The sequence below is a fragment of the Melospiza melodia genome, chromosome 8 (assembly GCF_035770615.1).
Source record: "Melospiza melodia melodia isolate bMelMel2 chromosome 8, bMelMel2.pri, whole genome shotgun sequence".
In the NCBI taxonomy this organism is placed as follows: domain Eukaryota; kingdom Metazoa; phylum Chordata; class Aves; order Passeriformes; family Passerellidae; genus Melospiza; species Melospiza melodia.
This window is the reverse complement of record NC_086201.1, coordinates 14598224-14622348: the sequence shown is the minus strand read 5'-3', so window position 1 is coordinate 14622348 and position 24125 is coordinate 14598224. Positions and strand designations below refer to the sequence as shown.

At 51.2% G+C, this 24125-nt stretch overlaps 1 protein-coding gene across 1 annotated transcript; it reads left to right on the top strand.

The window, feature by feature from the left end:
* The first annotated feature begins 656 nt into the window (after nucleotides 1–656).
* Nucleotides 657–22922, top strand: IGFBP5 (insulin like growth factor binding protein 5). The gene is made up of 4 exons (XM_063161863.1): nucleotides 657–1030; nucleotides 17832–18058; nucleotides 18223–18342; nucleotides 18707–22922. Exons 1-4 carry the CDS (start codon nucleotides 700–702, stop codon nucleotides 18836–18838), a joined length of 810 nt encoding a protein of 269 aa, XP_063017933.1. The 5' UTR covers nucleotides 657–699; the 3' UTR covers nucleotides 18839–22922.
* The last annotated feature ends 1203 nt before the right edge of the window (nucleotides 22923–24125 follow it).

Here is a 24125-nt window from a genome sequence, read left to right as displayed (position 1 = left end):
AGAAGAAGAGGGACGGGAGGGGGTCTTTGCATCCCCTCTTCCTTCTCCTGCGTTTTCTTTTTTTTTTTTTTTTTTTTTCCCTTCTCCTCTTGACTGCTTTGATGCATTATTAGCAGGACACTGGTTTTCAAGGAACTTTGCTCCTTTCCCAACCTGCCTCCTCCCAGCCCTTTGGGAAGAGCGAATGTGCGCGCGTGAGTGAGCGAGTGTGTGAAATCGCCGTCCCACCTCCCCAAACACCCCTGCTCCCCCACGCCTCCCCCTGCAACCTGTAGGCTGTGCAACCCCTGCAGGCTTCGCTCCCTTTCCCCCCTCCTTCCCTCCCTCTTTTTTGCGCTCCCGCGGATCGCGGTGCGAATTCCCCCTTCCGAGGCGAGAAAAAGCTGAAAGGAGAAACGGTGGGGAGGAAAAAAAAGACAAAAAAAGGAAATCTAGACGTCCCCCCTCTCCCAGCGCCAAAAGAAAAGCAGGAAGGTCTCGCACCCCGAGAATAACCCCCAGAGTGGGGCGCCTGCAAGCAGGGGCTGCGCTTTCCTTTTTGAATTTTATTTTTTAAAATTCTTTAATTTTTTCTTTGAAATTTTTCCTTTTTTTTTCTTTCTTTTCTCTTTTTTTTGGCCCTCGAAGGGGCAAGCGGAAAGCCAGCGCCGCCCGCTGCCGGCAGCCCCCCGCGCCCCGTCCCGCAGCATCCCCGCCGCGATGCTGCTGCGGCTCCTGGTGCTGCTGGGCGCCTGCCCGGGGCTGTCGCGGTGCCTGGGCTCCTTCGTGCAGTGCGAGCCCTGCGATGCCAAGGCGCTGTCGCTCTGCCCGCCGTCGCCGCTGGGCTGCGAGCTGGTGAAGGAGCCGGGCTGCGGCTGCTGCCTCACCTGCGCCCTGCCCGCCGGGCAGCCCTGCGGCGTCTACACGGAGCGCTGCGCCCGCGGGCTGCGCTGCCTGCCGCGCCAGGGCGAGGAGAAGCCGCTGCACGCCCTGCTCCACGGCACCGCCGTCTGCCTCAGCGAGAAGAGCTACCGCGAGCAAGCCAAGGCCGGTGAGTGACCCCGATCCTCCATCCGCAGCTCTCCCGGATGCTTAGCCGCCCTGCCCGCTCCTTTTCCATCTTTCCGCCTGCTTTTTCCACCCCACCGCCGGCTCCCGGCTGCGTTTTCCCTCGTTCCGGGTGCTCTTCCATGACCCTCCGCTTGCTTTTCCGTCTTTCCGGCTCCCTTTCCATCTTTCCGCTTGCTTTTCTGCTCCCTCCCACTGGCTGCTCTTCCCTGCCCCCGCCGCTGCTTTCCCATCCCGCCGGCTGCTTTTCCATCTTCCCAGGTGCTTTTCCATGCTCCCACTTACTTTGCCGCCTTCCCGGCTACTTTTCCATCTTTCCGCCCGGTTTTCCATCCCCCCTCCCCCCCCCCCTCCCCCGCCGTGTGCTTTTTCGCCTTCCCGGCTCCTCCATTCCCCTGCACCACCACCAGCTGCTTTTCCATCTTTGTGGCTACTTTTCTGCCTTTCTGCCTGACTTTTCTCTTTCTCTCACACAATTACACACCCTGGCTGCTGCTCCATCTCTCTAGCTATTTCCCCATTCTCTCTCCTCCCCACCCCCTCCACGAGCAACTTTTCCAAACCGCCGGTTGCTTTTCCATCATTTCTGTCGGCTTCTCCACAACCATCACTTCTCCCGCTGCTCTTTCAACCCCCCCCCTATTGCTTTTCCACCTTTCCAGCTACTTTCACATCTTTCTAGATGTTCTTCCACCCACACCCACAGTTGCTTTTCCATCTTTGTGGGTACTTTTCCATCCCCCTAGCTGTTCTTCCATGCCCCCTGCCACTTCTCCCATCCTTCCTTCCATCTCTGGTGCTCTGGTCAAACCTCCTGTTGCATCATCTCACAGCCCCCACCCTGCCTTCCATCACCACCTCTTGATTGTCCCATCTCCAGTGGAAGGGTTTTCTTTCCCCACTTCCCAGATGCACCCTTTTAGTCACAACTGCATCCCAGTCCTTTCCCCGTTGCATCCTTTACATCTTTCCTGCACCTCTGTCTTCATCTCTCTCCCTGACAACTTTCTATCACCATATCCTCCACCTTGCTCTGGGGCCCGAGCTGATCTCTGCAGATTGAAGTACAGAGGAGAACAGCAGGGCATCTCCCTTCAACCAGCAGCCCGTTCCCAAAGTCTCAGCCACCCCCAGGTTTGTTGCTCTGCCTCACACTTCCTCCTTGGAATCTCACTACAGCCTGTTCTTTCTGTCTGCCAGCTGCTGGACATCTTTGTTGGGCGATGGGCTTTAGCTCAGGGAGATGAAGAGAGCAGGTGCATTAGGGTCAGGATATGGGTTTGCCAAAATAACGGTGGTGTGGCTAATAATGGGCAAGAACAGGTTAAAAGCAAGCATGAAGGCGAGCATGGCAGCACCAGTGCAAGGCCAAGCTTCTGAAATGTTTGTACCTTGCACGTGACAAAAGCATGAAAGAAAGTGCTCCTTCATTTTGACACTCATTTCACTCCCATTTCTGGATCCTGTAGCTCATGTGAGGACAGATTCCTTGTATTCCTCCAAGTACATCCATATTTCTGCCACAGTGTGAAGGGAGGTAGGGAGGGTGTCTGCAAGTCCAGGAGACCACTTGGCAAAAAAAAAAAAAACCCAACCAGAAACGCTCACTGTTTCTGGTCCATGAAACAGTCATTTCTACTTGTTAGCAAGTGTCTGCTTAGACCCATGCAACGGGAATCCGTTTCTCCTTCCTAGCACCTAATAAATTGTGATGCTTTTATTATTTTTCCCCTTTGCTGCTTGCAGGCAGTGGTTGCGTTGCTACGCACCATCCTTCAGAGCAAAACCAAATTCTGTGTGTAATAACTTCCCCCCCCTCCCTCGAATGACATCAGATGTCCAAACTCCCTTTAATCAGGTAGAAACAGCAAAGCTGAGCTTGTTTTTTTGAAGGGCAGCTGTCAGATAGGAGGGTTGGGAGCTGACCTGCACAGGGAGCAGAGGGTGAAGGCAGGAGCCACGTTCCTGCTGGGGAGCCCAGGAAGCTGGGCAGTAACCACTGTCAGCAGAGATAGCCAAGTATCCCAGAGTGCGTCATCCTGGTGTTTATTTACTCTGCACGTGTGTGTGCGTGGCCAGGGGCAGGCAGTGTGGCTGGGAAGGCAAAGCCATGCAGCTGGAGCCCAGCAGGAGAGCAGGGCCCATCCCTGTGCCTGTGCTGAGGGTGCCCCATTCAGGCACCTGAAAAAGCTTTGGCGCTTGGCTCCCAGCATGAATGTCCTTCCGTTCCACCTGCCTCGCACTTCCCAAGGAAACTGGTTCTTTAGCAGGTGCTTTGTGTGAAAACTTTAGCCAGGGCCCTTGTAATTCCACTGCTTTTGATTTTCTTGGGATTCAACACCCATTGAATGAGCAAGGAGAGGGACAGGAAGGCGGTGGCAGGTTTGTCGTGCAAACCAACCCTGTGGCACTACCTGCACTTCCAGTTTGGACTCCCCAAATGCCGCAGGGGCCTCTTTTCGACAGGTTTTGTTTGCAGACAGCAGATGAGCCTGGACTGGAAAGGCTGCTGCAAGAAGCCACAGGAGACCAGCAGGCTCCTCTTGAGATTTATGCAATTGCAAATAGAAATAAAAAATAAATCAGGAATTCCTGAGGATGGGAGAGGGGAAAAAAAAGTCACTTGGCATTCGACTGGTAGTGTGTGAGAACAAAGTATATTTTCATAGGCATGTTTCTAAGCAACAGGGCAAGAAAAGAAATTAAGTTTGACTTGAACTTTCTGGCCTCTGCCAGTTTGGCCAGCAGCACAGGGATCGTGCACTGGGGAAGCTGGCCTGGCCCTCCCATCTATCAATGACCAAAATTGGCCCTGAGCTGAGAACTGCTGAGAAAAAATCAGCACTCTGCAAAATCAACTATGTGACAGTGGTGAGGACTAGATCAAACTGCATTTCTATCTATTTCTGCCCTCGTGCTGGCCAAGTTTAAAATTGCAGATGCTTTCCTCCTTATGGACAAGGTAGAAATGCATTGAGCAGCACTGCCAGAGCCAGAGCCTGGGAGGCCAGGCTTAGCTCTCCTGTAGAGCAGATGTCTTGCCTGGGGACAAGATGCTTGCAGTACCATGCCTCAGTTTCTTCATATGTATGCTGGGCAGTGGTACTGAGGAATGCCAGAGGTAATGAGCACAATGTCCTCCTGGTTTGTTCAGAGGTCTGAAATGAAAGCAAGTGTGGGATTGAAGAGCCTTAGTAGGACTTGTTTTAAGTAGATGGATACATAGGTACTGACAGGATGGTCCCTGTAGTCCTTCCTCCCACAACAGTCAGACACTGTCCTTTACTTAAAGCCAAACATCACGTCTGCAATTGACTGTTCCTGGTAAAATAAAACATGAATGAGCTTCATTTATGGCACAGGCTGCAGGATTCTGGGTTTTCTCTGTTTTGTTTAGGTTTCCTTTGAAATATACCATGTCTTTCCATTTTTCTCCCCTGTGCTCCTGCCAGACTTCCTCCTGCTGAGACAGCAAGGTCAGACTGAGCACCAGGGAGCGGAGGGCACAGATTGGAGCCTGCTGCCCTAAAAACGCTCATGGAAAAACAAAGGTTGTCAAATATTTCCTTCTCTCTCATTCCTGCCCTCTTTCTAGAAAGCGAGCAAGACTTGGCAAGTTTCCTTATGAAACCGTGAGCCAACGATAACCAGGAGGGGAAAGGGGAGGGTTTGCAGAATTAGCCCTAAGAAAATCATCTTTGCAGCGTCAGCTGAAAGGTGGAGGAGGAGGAGTGCTGCCGAGCACAGATTTCCTGCAGCAGCTTGTGTTCGGTGCTGTCCTTTGTTGCTCCCCAACATATTTTCCCCCACCCCATTCCCCCTTCCCGTACTCCCCTGCTCTGCATTTAGGGATGTGAGGCTTCAGGCGTGAGCAGAGGGGATGTGGGGAGGCAGGTGGGCAGCTCCATGCCGAGCCCCGGGGTGAGGGTGAGGGCAGGGGTCATGGGAGCAGGGATGCGCTGCCTTGTGCACATGTCGCTGCGGGAGGGACCCGGCTGGTGCGGGCTGCGCGTCCATTGTGCGAAGCAGCTCCGAGCTGTCAAGGTGAAAGCTAGTATCAACAGGCCTGCAAAACCTCAGACACAAAACAGGAAAATCTCCATTTTTTCTTTTGATCTGGAGTTTCAATAACAATATATTTAAGAAAAAAAAAAAATAGACGGAGAGTGAAATCCATCAGGTGCCAGCAAGAGAGCTGGGTTTCTGCGGTGTGTGTGTGTACGGGGGAGGAAGGGATGGGGTGGTTCAAACAGGAAAGGAGGGGCCTTGGCTGGAAGGATTTTTCAGCAGCCTGGTTTCTAAGGAAGGAGAGAGAATATTAAGTAGTTGATCCAAATGAAATTCCTGCCGAGTGCCAGCAGAGTTCACCGGAGAAAAGACGTGGCTCTGTGCGTGCGTGCGTGCATGAGTGATAGAGCTGGCCCCGAGCTTCCACACAGCCCTGGACCCGCTCCAGGTCAGTGCAGGGAGTGCTCCAGAGCTTGCACCACCACAGCGGAGAGCAGGGGCTGCTCTCAAACGGGAGCCTCTGCAAACTTGAGGGATGCTGGAGGAGGCCATTGTGCCTCCTTGTGTCACACTTAAGCAGCAGCAGCAGCATCCTGAGCCCAGATGATCGTCGCGGCTTTGGCACGTCAGTGACTTGAGCACAGTCATGTGCGACTGGAAGCGTTTGCTTCACTGCGGGCCGACCCCTCCGGCTTGACAAAAGGGGGCAGGAAGGACTGGGTACCTTCTGTGCCAGCTTCAAGACATCCCCCAGGGTCTCCTGTCGCTTAGTTGGTCCCACGTGTCGGGGCAGAGGGGGAGGAAGAGGAGGAGAGGCGGCGCCCGGCGCTGCCGCACCCGGAGCGCGGTGCTCTGCTTCCTCCTAACGACGGCTGGAAGCGCTGCTCGCCGGGCCCGGCAGCCGCACATGCAGCAGCAGCGCTTCCCTAAACTCCATGCAAACTGAAAATCCTGGGAGCAGCCTAGGAAGGGTGGCGGGAACCTCATCCCCTCCGGGCCTTGCCGTCCTCCTCTCAGCTGGGTGAGCCGCTGAGAACAGTTGTAGCTCGTTTCGCTGTGCTAACTCACAGGGCAGATAAAAGCGCCCATGGCACAGCAAATCCTGCCCCCTTTTTTTTTTTTTTTTTTAACCCAAGCACTTAGTAGTGCAAATACGAGGGCAGACGTAAGTGGAGAATTTGTCTGGAGCACACCTGCCCCGCGATGTGGGCTGCAGAGCAGCAGCATTAATATGCACAGGGCAGATATGCGTGTGAGCAAATGCACACACGTACCCGTGTTCACACGCCCACACATGCCTGCATAAACATTTAATGTGTGCAAGCACACACACGGAGCATTCTTGTCTCTGGAGGCAGAATGGTTTCCAGGCAGCACACACAAACCTCTCTTAGATGCAGGGATTCTGGTTATGACTGGCACATCGTATTTTGCCATAAAGATCAGATACTGGCATACAGATCAGCCTATCCTCTCCTCCCACTGAGGGCTCTGAAATGAGATGCACCAGGTGAGCATATCAAACAATGGGAGGTGAGAAAGGAGATAGATCCAAGATCTGTCCTCCTCTCAGCCAGCTGTGTGGATCCAAACTCACCCCCTCTCTTTGGAGGTGGCTTATGTTTTCTGGCTAGACTAAGATAATACACTGAGAGATTTCTTGAGGGCAAATTTTCCCATATCAAACAAGCAAATTCTTCCCACCGAAGGTGTGAAGTTGTGCCTTGCAAATGACAGCCAGTCCACCTGCCAGAGCAGTGGTTGCTGGTGTCATAGGTGGAAGGAGATGGGACCAGGGACACTGAGGTCCCTGGGATCCTGCAAACTTCTCCATGCCCAGGCAGCAGCAACTGGCCTTCAGGAAAGTGTGAAAGAAGAACTGAATTGGGGAAAAATGGCACATTTGCTGAAATGCAGCAACTGAGGGCAGGAGAAACAGCCTTCATTCAGCACTGAGCAGAGGAAGTTACAGGACCCAAAGACATGATGCATGCAGAAGTCAGGGATGATCCAAAGATCATCTTCAGCCTGTGTGAACTCACTGGCAGCCAGCCTGATAACCACCCAGTTGTTAATAAGGAGGCTTTTTACAGGGAAAAAGTAGATACTGTCTGTTTATCATCTGGACTGGAATAGCCAAAACTATGAGGAGGCTTGCGGGCGAGAAGGAGATGGACACCTGACCCCCCATGCTGGAATTCCCTAAGTCCTGGCCCACTGGGTCTCCCCAGGGTGATACACAGGGTAGGGACATGAAGTGGGGGAACAGTTGTGCCAGCACTCCTGGATCCTGGGGCTGCCCATTTGAGATCACTGGGCACAGTTCATGATTCATGCCTCAGGTCATCCTGGAAGGGTCTCATCATATCTGGTGACATCCCCCATCCCCTTTCCACTCAACCCCCACCAGACACTGTGTTCCTTCAGCTGTGTAGCCAAGGCAACTCTCAGCAAGATGTTGTTTTTGAGGTGGCTCTTTGATGCTAGTGATCTGAGAAGACCCCTTAGTGTTCATGTCAATCCACTGCTTGAAGTTCATCTCAGCAGGAGCCAGCATAATGTGTTTGCAGAAATTTGGGGCTCTTAGTGATTTGCTGTGAGCAAATTTGCTCTCAAGGAATCAATTTCTCAGCATGTTTTGGTAAGTCTTCTGTCTATGATGTTTCCAGGACATGTGTGAGAGGGAAACTCTGGTCAAGAGATTAAACTTTGAGAAGTCATGTTAAATTTATCCTTCAGAAGTCAGTGGGCATTTCTTGTGTGCACGTGCACAAGGCCTTGCTCTCACTATTGCCCTTATTCTCCAGACCCCTCTGTTATTCCCATCATTTTTCATTGTAACACCACCCCGATGGTACTGTCTCTTCAAATGCTGAATGGGGGGGTCAATATCTCCTCCAACAAACTGGCACACAGTTCCCTTTTAGCCTGGCAGACCTTGATCCTGCAGGATGCTGAGCACCTTTCCTCTAGGGCCAAAGAATCAAAGGCTTTTGGGCACCTCTCTCCTCGGTGGGAACCAGCTGCTTCGGTCTTGGAAGGACTGTGGGGCCAAAGCAAAGGCTGTTGGCTCTGGTAGGGCTCAAAGCTTCTTTGCAGCTTTGAGCCTGGAGGGCTGTTGTTGCAGTTTGGTTTGTTTGCTTGTTGGATGGACACAGCTGGCTTGGTGATGGAGATAATTGTAATGTTGATGGAGATGAGTTGTCTGGTTGCTATTTAAGGGCAAGAAAGTAATCCTGACAGATACTTAGGGAAATGATTGCCTAGCTAAACAGAAGAAGGAATGTTTTTTAAAGGTAACTTTGGGGGCAAAGCTGGCTAATAGTCATAATTCTTTTTTGTAGAAAAACAGTAGAAATACTTTATTTTTCCAAATACAGATGGGATTCATCAGAGGACAATTAAATCAAGAGTCATTTATTATTCATGCTTAAGAAATCAGATGTTATGTGTTAGACTAATGATGAAAATCTGTAATTAAATAAGCCAGTGAAAACTATGGAACCTGGCTTTCACTTCTTAATTTAAAGAACATGCTGGAAAAGAAGAAAGGTTTTACTAGGGAAGAATTGCAGAAGAATTGTCTTACACCTGTCCTATAGCTGTCCAGCAGTCAATTATGCTGCTGCCACAACTACATGTCTTAAGATATTATTACATGTCTTAAGATATTTTATCTAAATACAAAATGACATACAGTCATTGCTCTTACTTGTGTGTCCTTCTTTCCTGATGAAATAGTAGATGTGGGTGAAATTTTACTGCATCATTTCATAACCATTTCAATGGCCAGTTATTTGGTTTTATAAAAGCAGCAGTGGCCTGAGGTTGCAGGAGAAACAACAAAGTGCAACAAGGATTTTATTATTCCAGAAAGGCTCCAGATCTGTGGCAAGGGGGTGATCAGTTGTCTTTCATGGAATTTCAGACCCCAAAATGGAGGTCTATACCCTTTTGTCCATCAAGATACCCATGGGGATTTTTTAACATTCAAAAGCATCTTTGTATTGTGTTGGAGCAAAAGAAATTGCTAATGTATGCAGGAGTACAGGGTGGAAAATGGCCAAGAGAGGCAAGAGTCGCCCATTAGGATCAAACTTGGGGAAATTTCTCCTTATCAATATTGTCTGAGTGTGAATGTCTAGGTTCTGGTACTTTTTTGTGGCCCTATTTAGGTGGACTGAGAGATTAAATAACATCCAGGCCTACTGCAGGCAAAGGCTTTCTGAGAGAATGAGCCATTAAGAAAGGAGTCCTGAGGGCAGAGGTTGGAAATTTCATCCCTCGGAGGTGGTAATAGTCAGGATGGACGGTACATGTGATGATGTGTCATCTGGTGCTGACACAGAGATGAGCAATGGATGATCTCACACAGCTTTTCCATCTGGTTTAAGGCAAAACTGTGAAAGTGAGGCTGAAGGCCTAGAAGTTAATCCAGGCTAGGCTGGAACTTGCAATCACAGCTGCACATCTGAAATACTTTTGGTGTTGTAACAGTTCTTATCCAACACCTCACACAGGTGCATCTCCACGCTCCACCTTGATGGGCCTTTTGCTGTCTCTTTGTGGGGAGCAAGGGGCAAGCATCCTGGCAGCACCTGCTTTTAAGTCCAGATTTCTTGATGTCTCATGTAGATTGGTACCACTCCTCACCTGAGTTTTAAAGATAAGCCCCATGGAGTCCAGGAGGGCAAATTACTTATTCCTTCTCCCTGGTTACACTTCCTCCACTGCTGATGTTGAGCTACCTGCATCCCAAAAGTCCCCTGCCTGATTCTTTTTCATGCAGTAATGACAGCTGATGGACACATCACACCTCCTTCATTTCTGTGGGCACAAGAAGATTTTTTCCAAGTCATCTCAGGTGGTCAGATGATCAAACAACTTCTTGTTTTCATTCAGAAAACCTTAAAGCATGTGTGTTCTTATCTTTTTGTCACAAATAAGCCCCATGGAGAAACTGCTGGTAAACAATTCAATGATGCCTTGCAGGAGCTAAACCAGATTTTCCTCACCCTTAGTTAGGCAGAGACTGTCATGCAATCTTCTCTGAGTTTTTCTTTTTTAATCTTTCCTGCTCTTAGTTTCTTGGCAGCTTGGTATGGGTTTTGCCTGCTTTATTGCAACCAATGAAATCTGCTTGGGTGAATTTATTGGAAAAGATGTGAGACTAAGAAAGTCTGAATTACTTCATCCTTTCCAGGAAGGAAGAATATGTCTTGGTCACTGTGATATTGAAAGATGATTTATTTTGATTTCTGTGGGTCATAATTCAGCTCTCAGCTTCTTCTGCAGTTTCAACATGTGGAATGGTGAACATCTGCAGCCTCCAGATGATGTGAAGGAAATACGTTTTATCTTCCTATCATCAGTGCATCAGCAACAGGAGCTTCTTGATATAAATCTAGTCCTGCAATACTTCCTTCCTCTCCACTTGCCAGTTCAGTTCTCTGGAAGATAACTTTGTTCAGGAAATGTCAGGCTGATATAAGCAGCTATCTAGCAACAGAGTGTCTGCAATTTTGCAAGATGGTGCACATCAGCATCATTTAATTGAAATGGATGGACGTTTGCTCATCATCTTACTGGAGGGTGAAACCCTGGAAAGTTTCCCAATTCTTTTATTGGTTAGCCGTTTTGGGCTCTCTCTTGGACAGAAATCATTGTCATGAGAACCCAGAGTCTCTGGCTGTGCTGCCTGTTGACTCAGACCGTCACCGGGTCTTGGCGTGTCTTGTATGTGCATTGCAAACTGCCACACCTGCATGGAGAACTGACTGTAAACAGATTTGGGAAGTTCTTGGAAAGAGACAAAGACAACACCTGTTCAGCCACAGTCTTTATTGTTACATCTCAAGGCAGCACCAGTCTGGCCCACCAGCTGGTGCCCAAGCTTGGCTCTTCCAGCACAGCATGGGTGCTTGGAGACTGCTGGACTCACAGCTAGCAATGTGTAGGGAAGGAGCTTCCATCATGAAGCTCCCCGTATCCAAACCTGCTTTTCTCCTTGCTCTACTGAGTTACTCTCAGAGTTTTGTGACTGCAGTAAAGGACAACTCAGGAAAGTACCATGTGCACATGGCAACACAGATCCTTCCTTAAGCTTCCAGTTCCCATAGCTGTACCTCTCCCACCTCCATGGCATTTGCTGGCACTGTGAAGTCATGCTGACCCAGAGATCCACGCCTACAGATAGCTCCCGCACTTCCAGAGCAGACCCGAAACATGAGCTGGTTCCCTTGAGAGCTCCTTTCCCACATGCTGAGCTGCATTTCTCCCCCATCCAGATCTGTATGAGGACACAGAGGTCATCAGGATGATGATCTCCCTTTCCCATGAATCCTGTGTGAACCTGGGGGCAGCCCAAACACCTGATATTCACGCTCTGCAGGTGAGCCCTGGCTGATACAGCAGAATCTGTATCCACAAGTTTCTGCTGAGGAGACATTAATCACCTGAGAAAGAGCTGGTCTTCCAGGCTAATTCAGCAAAGCCCAAACAATTACTTCAAAAAAAAAAGTAAAAAATGCCACGGAATAGCAGATCCCTCTGCCATCAGTGCTTGTTCTGAGGCTCTTCAGGTATTCTTGAGCTGTTCCCAAGCATCCTCCTGGCTCTTGGCTTAAGGAAATGGAGATAAGGCCTAGCCTTCCAAGCCAGCTCTCTGAATGCTTTTCCATTATCTTCTCTGAGCTTGGCCTTACTGATCCATATCCTTCCCTTAAAAGGTGTCTCAATGGAACAAGGCAGTGAGGTCTCATCAACTTCCACCATATTGTCACAGGGGTATAGGATACTGGAATACCCTGGAGCCCCTCTTCCAAAAGCTTGTGTGGCTTTTGAGCCATGGACTGATTGGATTCTGATCATCTGTCTTTGGTAGGTGACTGGGTGTGGTGGGGCAGAGTGGATGTTTCTGGGAGCACTTCCACAGTGCTTTGACTGCTAAACACTTCCTTCCACACTCTGCAAATCACAAAAGTGTTTTGCTGCCTTTGGCAGGTTTTGAAGTTCCTAATTCCCAGGGCACGTGTTTTCTTACTACTGCTCCTGTGTCTGTAAAACAGCATGGCCCATGGGAACTACATCACAGGCTTCAAGGGGACCAAGACTGAAGAGGTGGTGGGAGTTACCTCTCTTAACTTCAGACCTTTGGAGGCCTAAGTGTGATCACTGGAGTCTCAGGAGAGGAGGCTGGACTTTTATTCCACCCTAAAATCACAACCCAAGCCAGATTATGGGGCTGGTCACAATTTGGAGGGTGCAGCATCTCTGCAATGACTTACACATGGAGTTTGGCCATCCAGAACACCTCAGTGTTAGCATTTGGGTGATATGTGACATAGATTTAAGTGTCTGTTGCACGTTGCTGAGACTTGTGAGAGGTGGGGTGGCAGTCCCAGCAGGGCTGCTGTTATTCTGTCCTTCTTGGTGTGTGGTGTCTCATTTGAGCCTCTCATCACCTGCAAGCATTACCAGCATGCTCCCTCACCAGTGCCTGCCAGACTGACTGCACCGGCTTGATGCCAAGACCCCACCAAAGCACAAAAGTTCGTTCAAAGTCCAAGGCACATTGCAGCTGGCTCTCCAGCAGACAACACCCTGGGCTAGTGGAGGAACTGGCTGTAGCCTCCATCCTCAGCCCTGGCTGCTCTGGCTCCAGTGGGTGCCAGATGGCCTCGGGCTGGGCTGCCTGAGCTCACTGCCTGACCTCACCAGGGCGGTGGTCTCAGCAGTGACCCCAGCACAGGCACAGCGCCTGGGCCACTCTCTGACCACCCCAGCAGGGCTGGGGGCCGGTCACCACCACGCTGGGGGCTGTGCCTGGGATGGGAACGTCAGCGAGCTGTTCTTCATTAGGTGGGTGAGAGCTGCTGGGCTTCTGCCTGGGCTGAGTCTGGTGGCCTCTGGGGAGCTCAGGAATGCTTTTGCTCAATTGTACACTCCAGCTGCCAAAGGGTGCAAGATGAGATGACTTTCCTCTCTTTGCATCTCTTCCCTGCCTGCATTCTCCCTTCCCTGCATCTTCAGAATGCAAACACAGTGTCTGTCTCTGTGTGCTGACCAGGAAGGAGGAATTTTTATTTTCCCATCATGGCCACAGGTGCTAGTCCAGGTCAGGGATAAATTTGCCTGCCAGTACCAGGAAGTTTTGATGTAGGTCAAGCATGTCCCCTCCTCCGGAGTGGGCAACAAATGGGGAGGGCAGCTGGGGAAAATCCTCAGGGTCTTTTCCAGCCAGGTACCTAAGAACAGAATTCCTGTATAAGCCCCATATGCAATGAGCACCTCTGAACAGACATGGCTGAGTTTGGGGCAGAGGAAGGACTGGACAAATTCTCAGAGTCTCCACAAGTGACATTTTCGTTGTTCCTGTGCTAGAGGTTTAACTGAGATCCCCATTAAGTCTTTCTCCAACACCTTCCTGCTTAAGTGGTGTATTATGTTAGTGCCTGTGCTGTAAATAATAATGATCATGATAATAATCAAGAGGGCTGTTTAGCAAGGTTGTGCTGTGGTTGTGCATGTACTTCTTCAGTGCATGTGGCTTTTGGGGGTGGTGTTGAACAGGACAGCAAGTCCTCTAGCAGTGGGCTGTGGCTGTAACAAGCACGGTTCATTAAGAGCAGCAGTCAATAGATCCTTTCTGCCAGAAACCAATGAAAATGTATTACAAAAATTTGAGCCTCCCAGCCATTTGGAAAAAGTTTTGTGTTCCACTCTGTAATGTCAGCAGGCAGGGTTGCAGTGTTCCCACACACTCTGCTCCCCCATGTGAGTGCACCCGCCACCTTATGGGTCACATGGGCCCAAAGCATCTGAAGCCAGGAGCACCAGGCTGGGTTTTGCTGCGGGGCAGAATGATGTGTAGTCTGCTCTGGGTGGTATCTCTTACGGACAGCAGGCAGCCAGACAGGAGCAATTTGTGGCTTCCCAGAAACAGTGCCTGGTATTTTGCTACTCCCCTTCCCTTCTGCAGGGAACAGTTGGAAATGGTTCCTGTTAGGGAGTTTCCACTGGCTAACCTGGAGTGGGGAGAAGACACTGTGCCTCAGCGCAGGGCATAGGACATCCCATTCGCTGCTGTGGGTGTTTTCTGTGTCCCAGGGCTCACCAACAGCACAGTCCTTTTGGCCTGGCCTGGGTCAAGAGCCTTTCCAGATGCTTGCCCTCTTTCCCTGGGCAGCAGGGGATCAGACCAGACATGAAGCCATGGAGTGGCTCTGAACTGAGTTCAGTCTCCTGCCTTGGCTGTAGGGTCAGCATCCCTTTGAGGTGGCTTCAGCCCATGTGTCACCTCCAAGCTAGCCAGGCATCCTCAGCTTGGCCGGCAATGTCATTCTTTTGTGTCATTTTTCTATGCCAGTAAGCTTAGGACCTCTAGTGAGAGGTGATCTCCTCCTGTGTTGTGGGGAGAAGGAATGGAGCTATGTGAGCCACCCACCTTCTGTTTCCCACTGTCCCTCATCTGGGGACACCGTGAGTAGGGCCTGCCTGCCCATGCCCTAAGCCCACAGGGGTGCAACGTGCTTTGCCATGCCTTGTGTCCCCAGACAGGCAGCTGGGCCTCTGCAGGTGGCACCAGGCTGGCAGGCAGATGGGAGTAGGCGGGAAGGGGCTGTGTGGCAGGCCAGAACCTGACAGTGAGGGAGGAGGAACTCCAGCCTGAACTCCTTCCTGAGTCTCCCACAGAAGTTGGGCTCATTTGGTGAAACTGGGCGTTGCTCCTGCCAGCATCTCCTCAGGCATGGAGGCACAGCGGTGCCATGAGCCAGCCTGGGGGCAGACAGAAGTAATGAATGGGCAGGTGGGTGCAGGAGCTCTGGGGATGCTGATGTGAGTGTCTGGTCTGGCGGCAGTGGGCAGCTGCAGGTGAAGGTGGATGGGCCAGCCAGGAAGAGAAAGGAGGGGGCTGCATGGATGCTGCACGCGCCTGCTCTGCCTTTCCCTCTCCTCTTCGCCCTGGGAAGGCCCTGGGAAGGCCCCTTACCAGCTGCCCAGAGCTTGTTTCTGTGAGAGTCCTCTGCCCTTCAGTTTGCCAAAATTGGCTTGTTAGAAGAAGGGGTTGCATCAGCCTTGTTGTTGAAGGAAATTAGGCTATAAAAAACATAAGAGGATGGAGGAAAGGGATGCCTTCAAGGCACCACCCCATCTCTGGGATATAAAAACCCAAACTAGACACCACTGCTGAGTCACAGATGAAGGAGTCCCATCACTTCTAATCCTTGTTGTAGGACATCCCAAGCATATGTTCCCATTTGAGGGGGAACACATGCATGCCAGGGAGAGTGAATGGGGTCAGTTCCAGGTGTTTTTTCAGCCGTGCAGAAAGCACCAGACTTGGGTTGGGATCTGGGCAGCTTTTAGGGCACATCAGTTACAGGAGCACAGGGCTCCTGTGGCTGCCATCTATCCTTGCTGAAAGAGCTCCACATTAGTCCCCAGCTCACTCTGGCTTGCTGGCAGCTTGCAGGGAGAGGAGGGATAAGGTGCTTGCAAGGGGGTAAAGCTGCTGACCATGTGAGCAGTCTGAGCTGCTGCAGACACCCATTGCATGCTGAGTTCTGGGGACTGGACACCCTGTACTGTTTCTCTGACTGAATCCTCACTGCCTTGTATCCTTTATTTGTTACTTGTTTTTATTTGTTAGGATTGCCCTAAGAAGCTGTGCCTCACTTATTTGGTATTGCTGAGGTAATGAGTTGTGCCTCTCCTGTGTTACTGGGTGTTTGCCAGCACCAATGTGAAACTTCCCTTTATTACTGTAGGGCAGCCCAGGGAGGTACTCTGGCAGCACCAGCCCTGGATGTGGGTGCCAGAGGGGATTCCTGGGACAGAACACTGCGTGTTTCACTGCTATGAGAAGGGCTTAGTCACTGCAGATGCCTCTGTTCTTCTTTCAGACCTTGAGTTGCCAGAATATCTTTTGAGGCAAAGAAAGCACTTCAGCTGCACCTTGTGTTGTTTCATTTTCTGGGGAGTAATTTCCAGTTTACTCAGTTTCTTCTCTATCCCTGTCTGTCATCCTCTTAGAGTAGAGGAGCCCTGATATCCCTGTCTGTCATCCTCTTAGAGTAGAGGAGCCCTGATCTGTGCAGGCAGGTGAGTCCTGCAGCAAGGAATAAACCGCCAAGCATATAAGCATCATGGGGTAAAATGGCAAAATTATCCCATCCTGGGGAGCCACATGAGTTCTGGGGATGGTACAGGGGATTGTTTACATTGCTCTTGGCAGTTAGGAGGGTGTAGAGTTGGGGATGCTCATCCAGTGCTATTCTTGTGGAAACAAAAAAAAAACAAAGGGCCACTTTAAATAAGTGGCCATGAGAAACTTTCAAACACTGGGAGAGTGCAAGGAGGAATAGAAGACTTGTACCTATGGATGGCTTGGGCACCCAGTGACCCAGTGACACTCGGTCACCTCCAAACCCCCCGGCTGAGGTGTGTGTGACAGTCTGGCACTGCCATCTGCCACTAAGCATCTCATCTGTCCCCCCCACTGGGCATCCTCAGGCATCCCTGGGCAGCAATGGCATCCTCTTCACCTTTCTCCCTCCTGGTGCTGCATCTGGGCTCCAGGAAGCAGTTGCTTTGCAGAAAGAATCCTGCTTGCCTTGTTGGGGGCGTATATCTGCTTTTATTTTAATCCTGAGCCTTTTCCCTCCCGTAGGAGGGGATGATCTGGGTTCACTGGCATAGAAATTGCAAGAGATGCTGTTCAGGGACAGATTTCAGCTACTCTGATGCTTTCCTTCTGCTGCAGTGAGTTTCCTCATGGTCACTTGCTGGTCCCAGCACGGACTTGTCATCAACACCAGACAGCTGGGGACCCAGGGGTCAGGAGACCAGGAGCCTCAGGACCTTTAAACTATATTCAAATTTAGTCAAGAAATAACCCTTTTTCACTCTGGTGGTTGTACTAAATGTCACAAGTCATCTAAGTTTAGACTGTCACCAGCTTGCTCCTATATATAACTGCTCAGGGCTCCTGCCTGCATCCTGCCAGCAGAGGTTGTGCTGGGGGATCTACAGGAAGATGGGTGCCATGGACAGAACCTAAACATGTTCCCCCTTTGCTGTCAGTCCCATCAGTGGCAGTCAGGCAGCATTACTTGGCAGTGTTACCCTTGGCTTTGCTGGCTGCTGGGTGTGTGTCAGCAGATGGGAGCTGGTTTGATCCCATGAGTGGGGCTGCAAGCTGAGGACCCTGGAGATCCCAGTACTTGTCAACCACATCTTTGGTATCACTGCTGAAATGTCTGCCCAGCCACGTGGTGGCTGTGCTGTGTGATTGACCTTGGCTTTGGAATTGTCTCATCTTCAAGCATTCCTGGCTTGTGCTCTTGCCTTCTTAAGGCAGGGTGAAGTATGAACTTGTCACTTAATCCTCTCAGCATGGATAAACAGGGGCTTCTCTGCCTCATTTATGTGTCACCTGGCCCTGGAGGTTGGATGACCCTCATACTGGTCTTTTTCCACAGAAACAATGATGGCCCTTGTATGTAGAAGTGCATCCTAGACCTCTGACTCCTCCGTGCTCTCTAGACAGCTTCCTGTCCCAAGCTCAGAGGTCACAAAAAAACCTTGTGAAGTCCCACACAGTGAGATAAAGCCAGGGCTGTAGGCAGCAGCTGGGAAAGGGATTCCTTCCGTTATTTTTTTTCATCCTGCCTGCTCCAAAGCTCTTTTCTGGGTTGGGCAGGAGGGTCTCTGTGCAAAAGCAAGCCCCACTCATCTCATGGAGACATGACAGTTTGGTACCCCATCCCTTGCAGAGCGGGAGTCCCGGGAGCACGAGGAGCCGACCACCTCGGAGATGACGGAGGAGACCTACCCGCCCAAGGCCTACCGGCCCAAGCACGGGCGCCTCTCTGAGCTCAAGGCTGAAGCCCTGAAGAAGGACCGCCGGAAGAAGCTGACCCTGGCGAAGTTTGTGGGCATGGCTGAGAACACGGCTCACCCTCGCGTGGTCATCCCCGAGCTCCGGCAGGAGTTTGAGCTGGTGGGTGCCTTCACCTTCCCTCCATGAGGCTCCCATGGGAAGGTGACTGTGGAGGGCTTTTACCCTTGGGAAATGGGTACTAGTCGGGGGGGACCTGGGGGCTTTTGCAGCCGGAAGGTTCTGTGAGGTGCTTCCTTTCTCACATTTGATCTCCCTGCGTGCAGGGCCCGTGCCGCAGGCACATGGAGGCGTCCCTGCAGGAGCTGAAGAGCAGCCAGCGGATGGTCCCCCGCGCTGTCCACCTCCCCAACTGTGACCGCAAGGGCTTCTACAAGAGGAAGCAGGTAAGATGTTCCCCAGCCAGGAAGGCTTCTCTCTGCCACTGCCCTGGGTGGGAAGGATGGAGGTTTTTCCTTTGCTGGGTTAGTCTGGGTGGTGCTGCAAGCATCTCCAGACACATTTGGTGGTGGGTGGCCTTGCTGATGGCTCCAGGTGCCATCTGGCTTGAAGTAAGCATCCTGAAGGAGCTGGTGAGGGAGGGGGCAAAGTCAGAGAGCTCTGGGCTGGGGTAGCGCTGAAAGCAGAGAGCAGGAGCCAGATCCTACCATGGGGATTGCATTGCTGGTGTGATAGGCCTGGTCCCCAGGGAGGGAGCCACACAGCGTCTGGTGGCTCGTTTCTGATCTCTGCCCTTGGGTGTCTCCCCAGTGCAAGCCCTCCCGGGGCCGGAAGCGTGGGCTGTGTTGGTGTGTGGACAAGTATGGCATGAAGCTGCCGGGGACGGACTTCCTGAGCGGAGACCTGCAGTGCCACGCGTTCGACAGCAGCAATGTGGAGTGAAGCCACATCCCCTCCCTCCGCCCCATCACTATCTATCCAGACTCCCTTCCACCCTCCCCTCCGCACCTCCCCACGCCCCGGGACTCCGATTCCTTTCATCTCATGTAAGACGAAAAAAGAAAGGAAAAGAAAAAAGAGAAAGGAAGAAAAATGAAAAAAACAGAAAGGGAAAGAAGGAAAGAAAGAAGTATGGAAAGGCAAAGTAAAAAGAGAGAAAAGAAAGAAAAAAGAGAAAAGAAAAAAGAAAATTAAAAAAGAGAAGAAAAGAGAAAAGAAAGAAGAGAAAAGGAAAAAAGAGAAGAGAGAGAAATAAACCCTGAAGAAACTGAGGACTCGGAATCTACAACAGCCTTTTGACAACAAGGACTCAGCAAGGAAAGGATAGAGCCAGAGACAAACCAGCCATGGCCACTCTGCCATCCTGCACCTCTCCCCAACGCTGCCTGCACCCCTCTGCCACAAGCAGAGGTCACCCTGATGTAGGAAGCTCTCCAAGTTGCTGATTCTCCAGTACGGGTTTTGGGCAGGTTCATTTTTATTTTTATATTTTTTTCGTGTTAGCTAGTTGATTTCTGAAGGGTCTTGAGAGAAAATCTTGTGGCCACCAGCGTTCCCCTTGCAGTCCTCCAGAGTGTCCTTCCCGTGTTGCTGGGACTCACTTGAGTTGATTTCCATCTCAAATGACTGCCCCCCAATCCATGCAGATTTCAGCAAGGGAGGAGACGTGGGACTGTTCACTTTGTGTCTGGAAATAAGCTGGGGAGGGAAACACAGATCCTGCAACAGCACAAATACCCCCAGAAAGTATCTGTGGACTTCAAAAAAAAATATCACAAAAGGAAATACAGTCTCCCCTGTCCAGTTCATCTTGATTAGAAGGTCAGAAATTTTCTTGGACAAGCAGGACTGACCTTTGTCCATCCAGGTGTGAAAGTGTTCGTCACCTGCATGCACTTGTGTGTGCATTGATGTGGCTTTTCCTCCTTGCAACGCTTCACCTTGAAATCTGGAGGTTTCAATGTAATATGCAATTGGGGGATATGCTGCCCCTCCCAAAAACAAATAATGACCTGCTGGATTAAGCACAGAAGCAGAGTTATGGAGGAGATCGGTGCCTGTGGAACCAGGGCCTCATCAACACTGCAGACTGCATCACTGTTCAGACTGAAGTATCCCTACATGGGGACAGGGGAATCAGGGCCAAAACTCTTCACCACCCTTTGCCACCACAAAGACGACCAACTATGGAGATTTTTTATTGTTTTTTTACACAGCCGAAAATGTGGTTTGCTCCAGGGGGAAAAAACCCCCAAACCTCCACTTTGTTTCATCTTGGTTTTTTGTTAAGGCCGGTTTATAGTTTTCCCCGTGGGTAGGAAAACGCCATCCTTTTGCATTGAGGATACTGCTCATGTTGCCACGGCTGATTCCCACGATCCTGCAGTAAGATCCTGAGATGGGCCCTTGCCTTTAACTGGGGCCCAGCTCCTTGTTGAGTGACAGCAGCCACTGCACCATGGAGACCCACTGCCTTGGGCATGCTGGGACAGCCCTCGGCTGCCTTCCTAACTCATTTCTTGTTCATAACATTTACATTTGATTTTGGGACTCTCGCCTCTTGCTTATCCCTGACAAGGGTCTCCACGATGTTGGTGCTGGGAGGAGATCCTGCAGCGAATGGAAGGAAAGAAAGGAAAGGAAGCTGTGGGGTCTGGGTGCTGTGGTGGGGAAACACACCCGCTGGGAACCACATCCTACTGCCACAGCTGGAGGTGGCAGCCAGCACTGGCCAAAGGACACAGCTGACCTCAGGTGGAAGGCTCCTGAACCCCCATATCCCTTCCTGGACCTGGGCAGAGAAAAATGGAGGTCCACAGCCCCACCAGTGGGGATGGGACGAGGGGGTGCTGGTGAAGGCTTCTTGCCATCACAGGTTGGGAGCCCTCATAGCCTCTCGTGAGATGACCTTGCTCCCCTAAGCATCCCGTGGGCTCCCCACCAGGACGTTACCCTGATGGAGGGCAGGACTGGACACCTGTGGTTATTTCCCTCCAAATGACAGCAGGAGTGAGTTTTGCCTATGGACTTCCACGGAGACACAGCAGAACACATTTTGTCCTGGGGACAAAGCACCTTCCCACCTTGAAAAGAAGGGAGTGTGCTTCCAGTGTAGATGTGCCCCCAAAAAAGCCTGTTGGAGTGGGGTAATTCCGTGTTGTTGGAGGGGAGCATGGTGGGGGCTGAGAGAGGGACCCCTCCAGGCTCTGCAGGGCTGATGGAGCAGGGTTGGTTTAACCAGAGTGGTGGATTAATGCTGGGGTGCAAGTGGAGTAAAGAATGGGGTGAAGAAAGCAGGAGGAAGAGGAGATTGTGCTAACCCCAAGGGCCACTGGACACCATTGTTGACACTGTCCGCTTGCTGATCCCTGTGCAAACCCTCCTGACTGTCATAGGCCAGTACCACCTTTCCCAGGACCCTTCCTTCCTTCTCTCTTCCTCTTTCTTGCTTTTTTTTAAAATTTGTTTGTTTGTTTTTTTGTTTAATTTCCCAAAACTTGAAAGCCTTTGGCTGCAGAGAAAGGAGATGTGCCCCCAGGGTGGGATGGGAAGGGCATCAGACCCCCATGGACCTTGCCTTTTGGCCAGGATGCCCCCAGGTGGTGTCACAAAGAGGCCACCACAGACACTGGGAAGGGATACAGGGCAGTGCTCTGTCCTCTCCCTACCAAGCAAGTCTATGTGGCCCTTGGAGCCCAGAGTACCAAAATCCATCCCACACAGCCTCCCTCACCCCTGCACACCCCATGCAGGGATGGCATTGCCTGTCCTGTCCCCACGAACCTGGGGACATTTGGGGTGCACCACCCTCACCCCCCAGATCACCTCGGCTCCCAGGATGGGGCACCAAGTGACCCCCCCAGCTGCCCACTCCCTTAAGGATCCCCAGCAGGACGAGGCTGTTTACAAGCTGCACTAATATTTAGGACCGGGGTTGGAGCCTGGGATTGAGCGTGACTTCAGGAGGGCTTGGTCACCCTCTGGGGTGGCAGTGATGAGGTGCTCCCATTCTCAGCACCCAGCAGCACCCCTCTGCATTTAGGATGAGAGAACCAGAAGGGGCAGATTTGGAAGCTGGGGAGGGTTGAGGCACACCAGGAGATGCTGGCAATTTGTGCATCGGGGGGTCATGAGGCTCAAGGGTCTCTGGCTACGGTATTTGTGCTGAGCCCACGTTGGTATCTAGGATGGGAGCTGGGAAGGAGAGGACAAGGATGGCTCAGGACAGCCCTTCCACCACATCTGCCCAGGGAGCGGCGCTCAGTGGCTGGGCTACCCCTTGTCTGTACTGCAGTGGACTTCGAAAACCACTAGTACAAGAGCATTTTGCACTATTTCTCCACTCTCTCCCCCCTTCCCCTTTTCTCCACCTTCCCCATGAAAATTCTTTGCTGTTGGTTTAGTTTTCTTTTTTTTTTTTTGTTTTGTTTTGTTGTTGTTGATTTTTTTTCCCCCCAAATGGAGCATTGTATATTTAAAGAACTGTCAGTTCACCTCGCTTCCAGACCGCTGTCCTGGCCCTGGCCAGGATCCCTGCCTGCTGTGGCCCCCTCCCCAGCCCCGCCAGCCACCGCCACTGCCACCGGGACAGACGTCACCACGCACGTTACCCACCGTTGTAACACAGTTGTTAAAACACACCAGATTCCGAGTTTCCTGCCTGGTTTTTATCTTTAAGCAATACTCACTACACATTTTACGGTAGCTTTTTATAGCTTTACATACATACGGTAGCTCTGTTGTTTCGTTTTGGTTTTGTTGTTTTGTTGTTTTTTTTTTTTCCAGTAAACAAGAAATACTCATAATCTTACTGGTGGGAAAAAAAAGCAGTTTGTGAAAAACTGACAATGGAAGAAGAGCTTAATGCTCTGTTTAGCATTTTGTACTTAAAAAAAAAAATCTCACATTTTATTAAAAAGTGAAGATTGCTGTATACTATTTATTCAACTTATAATTTATGTTACTCTTTGATCTTTGTCTTTTCTCATGACAAAGCATTTATTTAATAAAGTTATGCATTCAGTTAGCTCGTGCCTGACCCTCGTGGAGCATCTGTGTGCCAGGGCCTGCCAGTGAGCTGCTCCAGCCCCGAGCATCCCACGGCTGCCTGTGTTGGGTCCTTTGGGGGGCTCAGCCAGCTCCACAAGGGTGCTTAGGGAGGTACAGGCCACGGGGTAAAACGGTAGCAATGCTTTAGGGGAGCTTTTGATACTAGAACAATCTGCTAGGTGACTGGTAAAAGTTGCAAGCTTAACTTTACAGCTTCCTGCAAGCAGAGCTACAATTTTCTATCTTTTGGGGTTTTTTTATAATTTTCTTTGCATGGATGTGGAAGTGGGGCACACACATTCAAGCAGTTTACCAGGGCAAAGTACCTAGCAACCAGTGACGTTAAGCCCCTAAATGCCATCTCAAACTGAGCTCCACAGCTTGGGAGCAGACGTGCTCTTTGAGTCTCAGACCTCCGGGGGCCGCTGGAAGATTTGCCCCAATGTCCCAGCGGCCAGAACATCCCTGGAGCTGCTCAGCCCAGCCAGGCCGTGTCCTCAAACACTCTGCGGTAGCTCTTGGTGGCTCATCCCACTGTCCTCCCCGGTGCTAGATCTGACCCTGCCCCACCGCCCAGGCAACCATCACCCTTCATTCTCCCGCTCCCCGCGACCTCCCTGTTCCTGCGCCCCTCTTCCCCTCCATCCACCTGCCAGCATCCCCCGTGCGCCCAGAGCGGGGCGGGAGGCGAAATCATCCCCTTTGCCGCTGCACTGAGGACCGCGGGTGGCTAGGGCTGCGCTAACAATGCACCCCGCAGACATCTTGCAGCACATAGAGCTGGCACAACCATCCTGTCCCTGACAGACACCCTGTCCCCGATGGACACCCCACACGGCCGGGTCCGACCCCTCCGGCAGCACCGGGGGCCGCAGCCGCGCGGTGCCGCAGCCGCCACCAGGCGGCGCCACGCCCCGCCCGCGTTACCCTCAGGGCCCGGCCAGGCCCGGCCGCGCTGCTGCCGCTTGCAGGCGCAGAGGCCCTGAAATGGAGCTTTGCGTGCAAAAAGTTATGGCTGCCTTCAGCTACGGGCTGATAAATCACATCCCTAAGGACAGGTGGAGCTGTATACACGTGTATAAGTAGCTACAGCTATGCAACATACAGCTTTACAGTGAGGATGTTCTTTATATTAAATATCATCGTTTATATTGTACTATTGTACAGGGTTTGATACTGA

Excerpts from the sequence above, each read along its gene's own strand:
- IGFBP5 (XM_063161863.1), top strand. The coding sequence starts at position 700 with ATGCTGCTGCGGCTCCTGGTGCTGCTGGGCGCCTGCCCGGGGCTGTCG. Across the intron at positions 1,031-17,831 it reads CCGCGAGCAAGCCAAGGCCG|AGCGGGAGTCCCGGGAGCAC; the intron begins GTGAGTGACCCC and ends CATCCCTTGCAG. Across the intron at positions 18,343-18,706 it reads GCTTCTACAAGAGGAAGCAG|TGCAAGCCCTCCCGGGGCCG; the intron begins GTAAGATGTTCC and ends GTGTCTCCCCAG.